Consider the following 12,944-nt stretch of genomic DNA (forward strand, 5'->3'; position numbering starts at 1 on the left):
CTTTCTTCCTCAATCTCGATCACTCTCTTCATTAAGGCTTCTCTTTCTTTTCTAAAGTTTTCAATGGTTTCCTTATGGTCAACAACTACAACCACTAAGTCATCTCTTTCATGTTCTATATTAGCAATTTTTTTGGTTAAAACAAATTTTTCTTTCTCCAGCTCACAAATGGTTTCCTTCAGATCAACTACACACGCTACCAAATCATCTCCAGTTTGCTCAGTTTCTCCTAGCTCTAAGGTCAAGGCATCCTTATCCTCCACAAGACTATGATAGGCATCAATCAATACACTAGCTAAAGTCACGAGTTTCTTAGGAGAGTAGGATTTCAGATTTCTCTGAACATCCCTGAAATTTACCTCACTTTTGTAATCGTCTTCATCATCTGATTTGTCCATCAAAGCAAATATTGAATCATATTCATTTTCCTCACTTTCAACTACCATTATGGAGTTGTCACCTGCATCAACTTTATCTTCAAACTCACTAGAGGAGTGTCCCCATGCTGCAAGAGCTTGTTTCACCACAATGTCAGCAGATCTCTTCCTCTTGAAGTCCTTGTCAGGAACTGGGTTCCTCTTGGCTGCTTTCTCAGGGTTGTACTTGGAGTACTCTTGCTTCAGTAGAGGATAATCTTTGATGAAGTATCCAGGCTTTCCACACTTATGGTAGAGATCATAGTTCTTTGGTTTGCTGGAGTTGCCCCTTTCAGTATTCCTCCATTCCTTCTGACCATCTTCTGAAATCTTTTGGTTAAGTAAGCCATGTCACTGTCCTCCTCACTCGAGTCATTGCTATCAGCTTTGAGTACCATGTTCTTTTCTTTTTTTGGTTCTCTTATTTCAATGTCTATCTTCCTCTTTATCTCATAGGTCTTCAGATTTCCAACCAGCTCGTCTATGGTCAGCTCCTGCAGGTTCTTTGCTTCAGTAATAGCATTTACCTTGCTTTCTCAAGAACTGGGCAGGATACCGAGAATCTTCCTCACTAGCTTGTTCTTAGGAATAGTTTCACGAAGTGAGTGTAACTCATTTATGATGGAGGTGAATCTTGTGTGCATATCTTGAATATATTCATCATCCTTCATCCTAAAGGGTTCATACTCGGTAGTGAGCATATCAATCTTAGATTGCTTTACTTGAGTGGTTCCCTCATGTGCTGTTTGTAGAGCTTCCCATATCTCCTTTGCAGTTTCACAAGCAGAAATTATATTGTACTCATCAGGTCCTATTCCACATACCAAAATCTTTTTGGCATGAAATTTTTTCTCCACGGCTTTCCTTTCTGCGTCGGTGCATTCTTTTCTGGTTTTTAGCATTGAGAATGGAAGTTCTGCAAGAGCCTTTGTTGGGATGTAAGGACCGTCATATATGACATCCCACAACTCAAAATCTTCAGCCATGATAAAATCATGCATTCTTGTTTTCCAACACCCATAGTATTGCCCATGAACCTGGGTGGTCTGTACGTAGATTGACCTTCTTCAAAATTTGGTGGAGCAGCCATACGAATCCTTCCTAGGTAATGCCTGATATGAGGGACCTACTCTGATACCAATTATTAGTTTACATGAGTCCACCAAACTATAGAGTACCTGTTCCTCTATGAGTTTCCACCGAGAACACTAATGAAACAGTAAGTAAATAAGACACGGGATTTTTACGTAGAAAAATCCCACTGAAGGGGACAAAAACCACGACCTACACTTGTAGGCTTTCAACTTCTACCTTGTAAACACTCTATTACAAATCACTTTGTAATGACTCTATTAAAAAGACTTCAACTCGACTAACTTGTGATACACTTACCACAAGCCACTTTGTCACTCACTAGTTACAAAGACTTTAACTTATGACTAACTCTAGCCAACACAAACTTAGAAAGTTTATGGTTTTACAAAGGGGTTCCTAAGCAATGCTTCTAGCTAAGCAATTTAGGAATTAAAATAAGAACAATCACAAAGTTACAACTCAACTAAGGACAACAGAATACTCGATTTAGGAACTGGTCCGTAGTAGCGTTTAACTTTGTTCTTCAAGCTCTTGAGAATTAAGTTCACTGTTTGTAGAAGACTTGAATGCTTGAAGTGAATTCTCAAGTATTCAAGTGATGTTTTGTTATAATACTCTTGTTAGTATACCCTTGATGACATCACTTGAATGATGTAAGCACTTGGTAGGTCAAAGGGCAAGTGACTGCAGAACTGCTGCACTGTGTGCACTGTTTCTGTGGCAGTCACTTTCCAGCTGTGCACGGTTGACTTTCGTATTGCTGTTAGGGAAACACAAGGGATCAGGTCCTTGACTTGTTTCTCTATTTTCTACACTTGCAGCAGTTTACATTAGCTGAAGTCCTGGCTGGAATCCGTTCATTTGTAATGTGTACCAAGTGTGTTAGGTTCCCTATCTGATTTTTTGATAGTAAGTTTGTTAGATCATCAAAACATAAGACAAAGACATTGAAAACCCATCAGAATTTAAGTTTGGAAATGAAGAATGTTATAATAGGGAGTATTTTACTTCATGCATGAGTCCAAATTAGAGTTAGTAGTTTCAAAAATTGAATAGCATAATAAAAATTATTTCATTGGTATAATAACAATAATAGCGGAAAAGCAAATCAAGGAATTAGTTCCGATTTGATAAATCTAATACTCTCTTAATGTAGACAAAGATAAAGTTCTTATTTGAACAAACAAAAGTTTAAAATATTTTAAGAACCAATGAATGACAAAAATATTTTTCGTCCATTTTTCTCTTTCAATACAAACATGTAAGTTTTACATAACACGTGATGTGTTCTATAGGCACATTCATAACATAGATTTAAAAAGAGATAACTTACCGCGATTTTAAAAATTTAAAAAGTGAAAAGAGTCATAATCTGAAGGGTGAAATAGGCATTAGATTCATTCAATTGAAATATTAAGGGAAGATGTGTGTGATACAAAGTTGGAGGAAAAATGATTTTTCACCCTACAATAACTGTTTAATATTTTTCACCATTTTTATTATTTAATTAAAATAAATGGGGGATGAAAAGGTAGGTAATTGTTGAAAAGATTTTGATATAATTTTGAGTAAAAACACATAACACCACTATAATATAACTCATTATGGCTACACTATATATATATATATATATATATATATATATATATATATATGTATCAAACACAAGTCAAATAACTTAATTAGATGAGATTCCTCCACTAAAGTTTGGCATAAAATTGACGACCCCTTTCTTTCCTTGTGTAAAAAAGGAAAATTCACTCCCTTTTGCAGTAGGAATCGTAGCTAAAAAAACAAAAGTACTCAGTATAAATAGTTCACATAGCAGGGCTCGTCCAAGTATTACGAAGTTCTGAAGGTTTGTGTAAAAAGATGATGAGAATGCCTTCAGTCTCGTCAATATTCCAGGCCTATGCCTCATAGTCTGCTACAATCACCCTTTTTAAGACAATTCTGAATCAAGTTATTCCTCTTCAAATCCAGAACGACATTATCTCCAAAATCCTTACTTATTTTCGTCCTCATTCATCAAACATAACTCTTGCTATTGAAGAAAAAGAAGGCTTTGTTACTAACGAAGTCTATGCCGCTGCTGAAATCTACTTGTCAGCCAAAACCAGCCCCGAATTTCAACGTTAGCAAAAGGCCTAAAAGCCCGAAAGTGAACGTTAAATTCGCCAATTGTGGGAAAATTACTGATTCCTTTGACGGGATGGAATTGGTTTGGAGATTTGTTCACAATGCTGAGAAAAAGACTATTACAAAAGATGATTATGATACTGGTATGTTTGCTAACGAGAAACGTTACTTTGAGCTAAGCTTTAACAAGCAGTACAAGGACAAAATCATGAATCGTTACATCCCTTTTGTACTCAACAAAGCCAAAGACATGTCTCATGAGAAAAAAGTTGTTAAGTTGCATTCTCTAGCCAATGGTCATACTTATAATTCCAAACTTTGGGATTCAGTCAATCTTGAGCATCCTTCAACTTTTGATACACTAGCATTAGAACCATAATTGAGGATCTTGATAGGTTTTTAAAGAGGAAAGATTTTTATAGGAGAGTAGGAAAAGCTTGGAAAAGAGGATACTTATTATATGGACCGCCAGGAACATGGAAATCAAGTTTGATTGCAGCAATTGCTAATTATCTAAAGTTTGACGTTTATGATTTAGAGTTTTCTAACATAACGAGCGACGCGGATTTGAGAAGGTTGTTGATGAGCACCAAAAATAGGTCTATACTTGTCATTGAAGACATTGATTGTAGCATTGATTTGCCAGATAGAACTAAAAATCGCGCAGTATATGGTCATTCTCGTTCACGAGATCAAGATAGGCTTACACTTGGTGGATTACTAAATTTCATAGACGGGCTATGGTCGAGTATTGGAGATGAGAGGGTTATTATATTTACGACGAATCATAAGGAGAAGCTTGATCCAGCTCTGTTGCGACCTGGACGAATGGACGTGCATATTCACATGTCTTACCTGACAATTGAAAGTTTTAAGGTGTTGGCAGCTAATTATTTGAATAATTATGAGTGTTTTCAAGAAATTCAAGAGTTGATTGAAAGTGTTCAAGTTAGCCCTGCTGAGGTTGCTGAGGAGGAGACAAAGAGTAAAAAGATTAGTAATTCTGAAGAGGAGACAACTGACGATGCTACAACAACGGAGTAACTCTTTGAGTATAACATAATTCAATTGACGAATTGTGTCTCTTTTATGTACGATATTTTTTTTGTTGCTTTATTTATTGTTGTTCAAGGTTTGTTAATTAACTTCCACATGACACTTGGTTATTTGAATTCCAATATTATATTAGTCATAAAAGATTTTGTCCTTTAAAATAAAAAAGATTACGATGAAAATTGCATTCTAAATATTCACTATGTCCCAATTTATATGGCACTTTTTGTTTATCGAAAGTCAATTTGACTAATCTTTGAAGCCAAATTAAATTAGATCAATTTCATATTTTAAAGTTAAAATTGGATATTTAAAAACTATATAAAAAATATTATAATCTGCAATTCTTCTCATGTCAATATGATGGAAAAATAGCTTTTAAAATATTAGTCAAAGTTCATATAGTTGGAATCTAGGAAAGCAAAAAGTGCTACATAAATGGGATAGAGGGATTATCAATTACCACACGAGTATAAAGGTAATCCAACCACCCAATCCATATTGATGAAATTTTGATAGTTAGGACGAGAGAATCAAAATTTCGATAATTAGGAATCAACACATATATAGCTAGTTCGGTAAATTCAGCTGAAATCACTGTTCCCGTTGGAAATGCAGATACATATGCAGAAAAAAATTAGTGACCTATCCGCATATCACAAAATCATACACATTCTAGATAACTAAATTCTCAATTCTGAATTCGCCTATCACCAACATCATATCATTTCTTTTAGCTAGTATGGATTAGCTGCTTGAATCCTCCTTTCTCTTCTCTTTTGCAGAAACCTCTGTAGGGATTTTCTCAGGGACAGCCCATTATTATATTTTACTTGTCTTGCATGCCATAAGATGGCTAAGGCCTATGCTTCACAGAATCCAATAACAAATCGAATTAAACAACTTTAGAATTACTAATATTAAAAAAACAACATCAGAAAGCAAGATATGTGTACTTATGAATTCATCAGTAGAAGAAAGAACAAGTTCAGTTTCTTGAATGAGAAAATATCAATGGCTGATTAATATAGAAAAATTAGCTTACCTGCACTTCAGATATATCACATTCTCCAGCTTGTGCGTTGTAGAAAATTGTGATATGCTTTCTTGTAGACGAGCAGGCCCTGCATTATCATGGATACATATATACTTATATATTTATATATGGAACTAAAATTCATTTGTCTAAGATAATATTTTTATGTAATGATGATGAAAAAGCGAGATATCAATTACTTTTGGAGAAAAGAATCATGTTTTGCAATTTGCAATACATCCTAGTTAATTTAGTTCTCTTAATATATATTTGAAAAAAATAATAATATAATGAAGCACTTGTTAGAAAAGGTAAGGAAAAATTAAGGGGGACAGTGAGAATTGAACTCACACCTATTATATAGAAAATACTTATTGGGCGGCGGTTAGTGACTATGAAATCTTAAGATGGAAATTCCATCATGGAATTATGAGACTTACACAGAGTGATCACTACTGTGGAACTCTGAAGAAGAAGAAGACGACAATAGAGGGAAAAGTTGAAGGCCAATTCTGTGCTTCATCTTTATGCCTATTGTTTTCCTTTCTACTTTTTCAATTCTTATGTCTTCATATTGCCTATAAATTGAAGAAGAAATTAAGACTTTTTCCCAAAGTTTTTACAATGTGGGGGAATTGCTTAGCTTATGGTGGTAGATGGCAGCAATTACTTGCACCGAAGAACAAGTAGAGCTAGAAAGAGTAGGGAATATGATCTCAAAAGGTATTTATATATTTTGAAAATCCAAGAAAAACAATTTTTTTTGGTAGAACAAAAAACATCATATTGGGGCTGCTACAAGCTAAGTCAAGAGCAAATTGAACACTCTGTATGTGATTTAGTCATATGAAACATGTTCCTCATATGCCTAATTTCCCCTACCACCTCACTGGCCTATTCTCCCACGTGTTGATATAAAACTAGGTTTGTTATAACTTTATTGCATAAAATTTAATGGCACGTCTTATGTTTTGTCTCTGTTTTAAAAATCTTTTCATATATAGCTTCTTCATAAAAAAAAGGGGTTACACAAAATGTATATATACAAATTTTATATATTTTTTCGGCTATAATTTTTACAACGGATATACAGTGTCATTTTTCCAACAAATAATTAGGTTATGAATTTTTTGAACATAAATTAACTTATACTGTCACGACCCGGATTTCCTACCCTCGGGAGTCATCATGGCGCCTACTAATGTGAGCTAGGCAAGCCAATTATTGAACAGATTACCTTTATCCATTTTTATACCTTTTTAGAATTTATAAAGCAATAATGTGAAAATAGCGAAAATTTCAATAAGCGGAAGAAATGTAGTGAAATATCTGAAATATGAATCCAATACAACTGTTTAAGCCTTAATCACCCAGAACTGGTGTCACAGTACCACAGACGATCTAAGAGTGCTAAATACAAAGTCTGAAAATAAAAGATACACTGTTTTTGAATCAAAGAAATGAAACAGGAAGTAAAGGATAGAGGAGACGCCCTGCGGACGTCTTGGATCTCCGCGTGGACTGAAGGTAGCCACCCAATCTACGGTCCAAAGCCAACAGCACTGGGATCTGCACAAAAGAGTGCAGAGCGTAGTATCAGCACAACCGACCCCATGTGCTGGTAAGTGCCTAGCCTAACCTCGGCGAAGTAGTGACGAGGCTAGGACCAGACTACCAAATAAACCTGTGCAATTCAACTATATACAGCGAAAAAAGAAGTACAGAAATAAACAGTCAAGTATGGGAGGGGTAGCATGCTGCGGGGGAGATATCAATTCAGAATAGAAAGACAACAGGTAAATGGAAGAAATAATATATCTCGGATATCAACAGAGAACCAGAAAATAATAAGTGCACGGCATCACCCTTCGTGCTTTTTACTCTCGTCCTCACCAAAACAATCAAGTAATGAAAATGTGCACGGCATACCCTTCGTGCTTTTACTCTCGTCCTCACCATATAATCAATATAATCGGCACGGAATGGTACATCGTGCGGCACGGCATCACCCTTCGTGCTTTACACTCTTTCCTCACAAAATCATACACGACATCATCCTTCGTGCTTTAACACTTTTTTACCGAAATAATGCACGGCATCACCTTTCGTGCTTTAACTCTCTTCCTCACCCAAACAACAATCACAAATAATAAGGCAAGGAAATGAATGAAATTTGCAATAAGAATCTCGGTAAGGGAACAATAATTCAACAACAAGTCCCGGCAAGGGACAACCTCAAAACAACAACAACAATATCCCGGCAAGGGAGTCAATATAATGATTCTTTTCTCTTTTTCACTTTTACTTCACAACTCACTTACAACTTGAGCCAATGCTCCAAAGGGTTCAATTACCACTCATAATTTCACAATTCGTTATACAACTTGAGCCAACGCTCCTCAATGTTCATACTTCACAATTATTTCCACAAACATTGCCCAACAAATAAAAATCATCACCAAAGCATGAATAATACAACGAAGTCATGATAATCACATTATAAGACTCACGGTCATGCTAGACACCAACGTATAGATACTCGTCACCATGCCTATACGTCGTACTCAACAATTACCACATAGCAATTAGGACTCGACTCCTAATCCCTCAAGCTAAGGTTAGACCAAACACTTACCTCGATGCCACAAACACAATTCACGTCTTAATTATCGCTTTACCCCTTGATTCCACCACCAATTCGCTCGTATCTAGTTACAAGTTACTTAATTATATCAACAAACGCTAAATGAATCAATTCCAATGCATGAAAATAAATTTTACAAAGTTTTACCCAAAAGGTCAAAAATCGCCCCCGGACCCACCTGGTCAAAACCCGAGTTTCGAACCAAAACCCGATTACCCATTCCCCCACGAACCCAAACATATAATTTGTTTTGAAATCGGACCTCAAATTGAGGTCCAAATCCCCAATTTTGAAAAACCTAGGTTCTACCCAAAACACCCAATTTTCCCCATGAAAATCATTGATCTTAAGTTGAAATCATGTTAAAAGATGTTAATGATTGAAGGAAACGAGTTAAAATTGACTTACAATCGATTTGGAAGAAGAGTTATTCTTGAAAAATCGCCCTAGGGAGTTTATGTTTTGAAAAGATGTGAAAAATGGGAGATTTCGGCTAAGTATAAAAATTGCAGGTTGCAAATATGGGAATTGCGAACAGGGTTCTCAATTGCGAACCTCGACCTCTGCTATGTTCGCATTTGCGAAGGGGGTTCTCGCAATTGCGATTTGGGAAATGCGAACAAGGGATCGCATTTGCGATAACAGGCCCAAAAGGGGTGTATCGCATTTGCGAAGATAATCTCGCATTTGCGAGATGGAACTGGCCTAGGCTGCTTTTGCAATTGCGACAAGGCCCTCACATTTGCGATATCGCATATGCGAGCCAGGCTTCGCAAATGCGAAGCTTGCAGGCCTGGAACACACCAGCTATAAAACCTGCAATTCATCAAGTCCAAAATCCACCCCGTGGCCTATCCAAAACTCACCCGAGCCCTCGGGACTCCAAACCAAACATGTACACCAACCTAAAAACAACGTACGGACTCACTCGTGCATTCAAATCACTAAAATAACATCAACAACTATAAATTTAGCATCAAAATTATGAAATTTCTTAAGAACTTCAAATTTCCAATTTTCTCAAAAACGATCTGATTCACGTCGTTTCAAGTCCGTTCCTTACCAAGTTTCTTAGACTTATCTTAAATCACATATAAGACCTGTACCGGGCGCCGAAACTAAAATACGGGCCCGATACCATCAAGTTCTAATCACATTCATTTCCAAATCTCATAAATAATTTTAGAAAATAATTTTCTTTAAAAATTTATTTCTCGGGCTTGGGACCTTGGAATTCGATTTCGGGCATACGCCCAAGTCCCATATTTTTCTACGGACCCTCCGGGAGCGTCAAATCACGGGTCCAGGTCCGTTTACCCAAAATATTGACCAAAGTCATCTTAATTCATTTTAAAGCCAAATTTTATCATTTTTCATAGATTTTTACATATAGACTTTCCGGCTACGCGTCCAACTGCACACGCAAATCGAGGTGATGCTGAAAGAGGTTTTTAAGGCCTCAAAACGTAGAATTTAATTTAAAAACAAGTGATGACCTAAAAAGGTCATCACATTCTCCACCTCTAAAACAACTGTTCGTCCTCGAACGGACAGAAGAAGGAAGTACCTGAGTCGGGGAAAAGATGGGGATAACGGCTCCGCATATCGGACTCGGACTCCCAGGTCGATGCCTCAGCAGGCTGACCTCTCCACTAAACACGAACAGAAGGAAAACTCTTCGATCTCAGCTGACGAACCTGCCGGTCTAGAATAGCTACCGGCTCATCCTCATAGGACAAGCCCTTGTCCAACTGGACGGTGGTGAAATCTAACACGTGGGATGGATCACCGTGATACTTCCGAAGCATGGACACATGAAACACTGGATGCACGACTGATAAGCTCGGCGGCAATGCAAGTCTATAAGCCACCTCTCCCACTCGATCAAGAATCTCAAACGGGCCAATGAACCTAGGGCTAAGCTTGCCCTTCTTCCCAAATCTCATCACGCCCTTCATAGGCGACACTCGAAGCAATACCCGCTCACCGACCATGAAAGCCAAATCTCGAACCTTGCGGTCGGCATAGCTCTTTTGCCTGGACTAAGCTGTACGAAGCCTATCCTGAATAATCCTGACCTTGTCCAAGGCATCCTGAACCAGATCCGTACCCAACAACCGAGCCTCTCCTGGCTCAAACCATCCAACCGGAGACCGACACTACCTACCATATAAAGCCTCATAAGGAGCCATCTGAATACTCGACTGGTAGCTGTTGTTATAGGCGAACTCTGCTAAAGGAAAAAACTGATCCCACGAGCCTCCCAAGTCAATGACACAAGCTCGGAGCATATCCTCCAAAATCTGAATGGTCCGCTCGGACTGCCCGTCCGTCTGAGGATGAAATGCTGTGCTCAACTCAATCCGTGTGCCCAACTCTCACTGAATTGCTCTCCAGAAATGTGAGGCAAACTGCGTACCTCGGTCTGAAATGAAAGACACGGGCACACCATGAAGGCGAATAATCTCCCGGATATAGATCTCAGCTAACCTCTCAGAAGAATAGGAGACTGCCACAGGAATTAAATGCGCTGACTTGGTCAGCCTATCAACAATGACCCATACTGCGTCAAACTTTTTTCGAGTCTGCGGGAGCCCAACAATGAAATCCATAGTGATCCGCTCCCACTTCCATTCGGGAAGCTCAATCCTCTGAAATGAACCACCGGGCATCTGATGCTCATACTTAACCCGCTGACAATTCAAACACCGAGCCACATATGTAATAATATCTTTATTCATTCTCCGCCACCAATAATGCTGCCGCAAATCCTGATACATCTTCGCGGCGCCCGGATGAATAGAGTACCTGGAGCTATGGGCCTCTTCTAAAATAAACTCCCGAAGCCCATCCACATTAGGCACACAAACTCGACCCTGCAATCTCAAAACTCCATCATCATCTAAGGTAACCTGCTTGGCACCTCTGTGCTGCACCGTGTCTCTAAGGACACATAAATGGGGATCATCATACTGCCGATCACGGATACGCTCCAATAATGAAGAACGAGCGACCGTGCAAGCTAACACACGACTGGGCTCAGAAACATCCAACCTCACGAATTGATTGGCCAAGGTCTGAACATCCAAAGCAAGAGGTCTCTTACCGACCGGAATATAAGCAAGACTGCCCATACTGGCTGACTTTCTACTCAAAGCGTCGGCCACCATATTGGCCTTTCCCGGATGATATAAGATGGTGGTATCATAATCCTTCAACAACTCCAACCACCTCCTCTGCCTCAAATTCAACTCCTTTTGCTTGAACAAATATTGAAGACTCTTGTGGTCCGTGAACACCTCAGAAGCCACGCCATACAGATAATGCCTCCAAATCATCAATGCGTGAACAATGGTTGCCAACTCTAAATCATGAACCAGATAGTTCTTCTCATGAATCTTCAACTCCCGCGAAGCATAGGCAATGACCTTGCCATCCTGCATCAACACTGCACCAAGTCCAATACGAGATGCATCACAATAAACTCTATAAGGCCCTGAACCTGTGGGCAAAACCAACACAGGTGCCGTAGTCAGAGCAGTCTTGAGCCTCTAAAAGCTCGCCTCACAATCGTCCGACCATCTGAACTGGTCACCCTTCTGGGTCAACCTGGTCATCGGGGCTGCGATCGATGAAAACCACTCTACGAACCGACGACAGTAGCCTGCAAAACATAAGAAACTCCGGATCTCTGTAGCTGATGCTGGTCTAGGCCAGTTCTTGACTACCTCAATCTTCTTCGGATCAACCTAAATACCCTCTGCTGACACAACATGACCCAGGAATGCAACCGAACTCAACCAGAACTCACACTTCGAGAACTTAGCATACAACTGACTATCTATCAATGTCTGAAGAACCACTTTAAGATGCTCCTCGTGCTATTCTTGGATAGGGAATATATCAAAATATCATCAATAAAGACTATCATGAACGAATCTAAATAAGGCCTGAACACTCGGTTCACTAAATCCATGAAGGCTGCTGGGGCATTTGTCAACCCGAATGACATAACCAAGAACTCATAATGCCCGTACCGAGTGCGAAAAACTATCCTAGGGACATCCTATGCCCTAATCCTCAACTGATGGTAGCCAGATCTCAAGTCAATCTTTGAAAATACCTTGGCGCCTGAAGCTGACCGAACAAATCATCAATCCTCGGCAGCGGATACTTATTCTTGATTGTAACCTTGTTCAATTGCCGGTAATCTATACACATTCGCATCGATCCATCCTTCTTCTTAACAAACAACACCGGCGCACCCCAAGGCGAAACATTGGGTCTAATAAAACCCTTTTCAAGCAAGTCAATCAACTGCTCCTTTAACTCTTTCAACTCAGGCGGGGCCATACGATACGGCGGGATAGAAATGGGCTGAGTGCCCGGAGCCAAATCTATGTAAAAATCAATATCCCTGTCGGGTGGCATACCCGGAAGGTCTGGAGGGAATACCTCAGGAAACTCACGAACAACAGGCACAGACTCAATAGAAGGAACCCCAGCACTAGAATCACGAACATAGGCCAAATAGGCCAAACACCCCTTCTCGACCATACGC

The 12,944-nt window shown here is 39.0% G+C and overlaps 1 protein-coding gene and 1 pseudogene across 1 annotated transcript; one reads left to right on the plus strand and one right to left on the minus strand.

Moving 5' to 3' along the window:
* Positions 1-3,594: 3,594 nt before the first annotated feature.
* LOC109209533 lies at positions 3,595-4,694 on the plus strand (annotated as a pseudogene).
* A 554-nt stretch (positions 4,695-5,248) lies between these two features.
* Positions 5,249-6,468, minus strand: LOC109209534. Its single transcript, XM_019372823.1, has 3 exons — positions 6,180-6,468; positions 5,749-5,827; positions 5,249-5,566 (listed from the first exon to the last, which is right to left on the minus strand). The coding sequence occupies exons 1-3, from the start codon at positions 6,260-6,262 to the stop codon at positions 5,441-5,443; spliced, it is 288 nt and encodes a 95-aa protein (XP_019228368.1). The 5' UTR covers positions 6,263-6,468; the 3' UTR covers positions 5,249-5,440.
* Positions 6,469-12,944: the final 6,476 nt, after the last annotated feature.

The sequence above is a fragment of the Nicotiana attenuata genome, unplaced genomic scaffold (assembly GCF_001879085.1).
Source record: "Nicotiana attenuata strain UT unplaced genomic scaffold, NIATTr2, whole genome shotgun sequence".
In the NCBI taxonomy this organism is placed as follows: Eukaryota; Viridiplantae; Streptophyta; class Magnoliopsida; order Solanales; family Solanaceae; genus Nicotiana; species Nicotiana attenuata.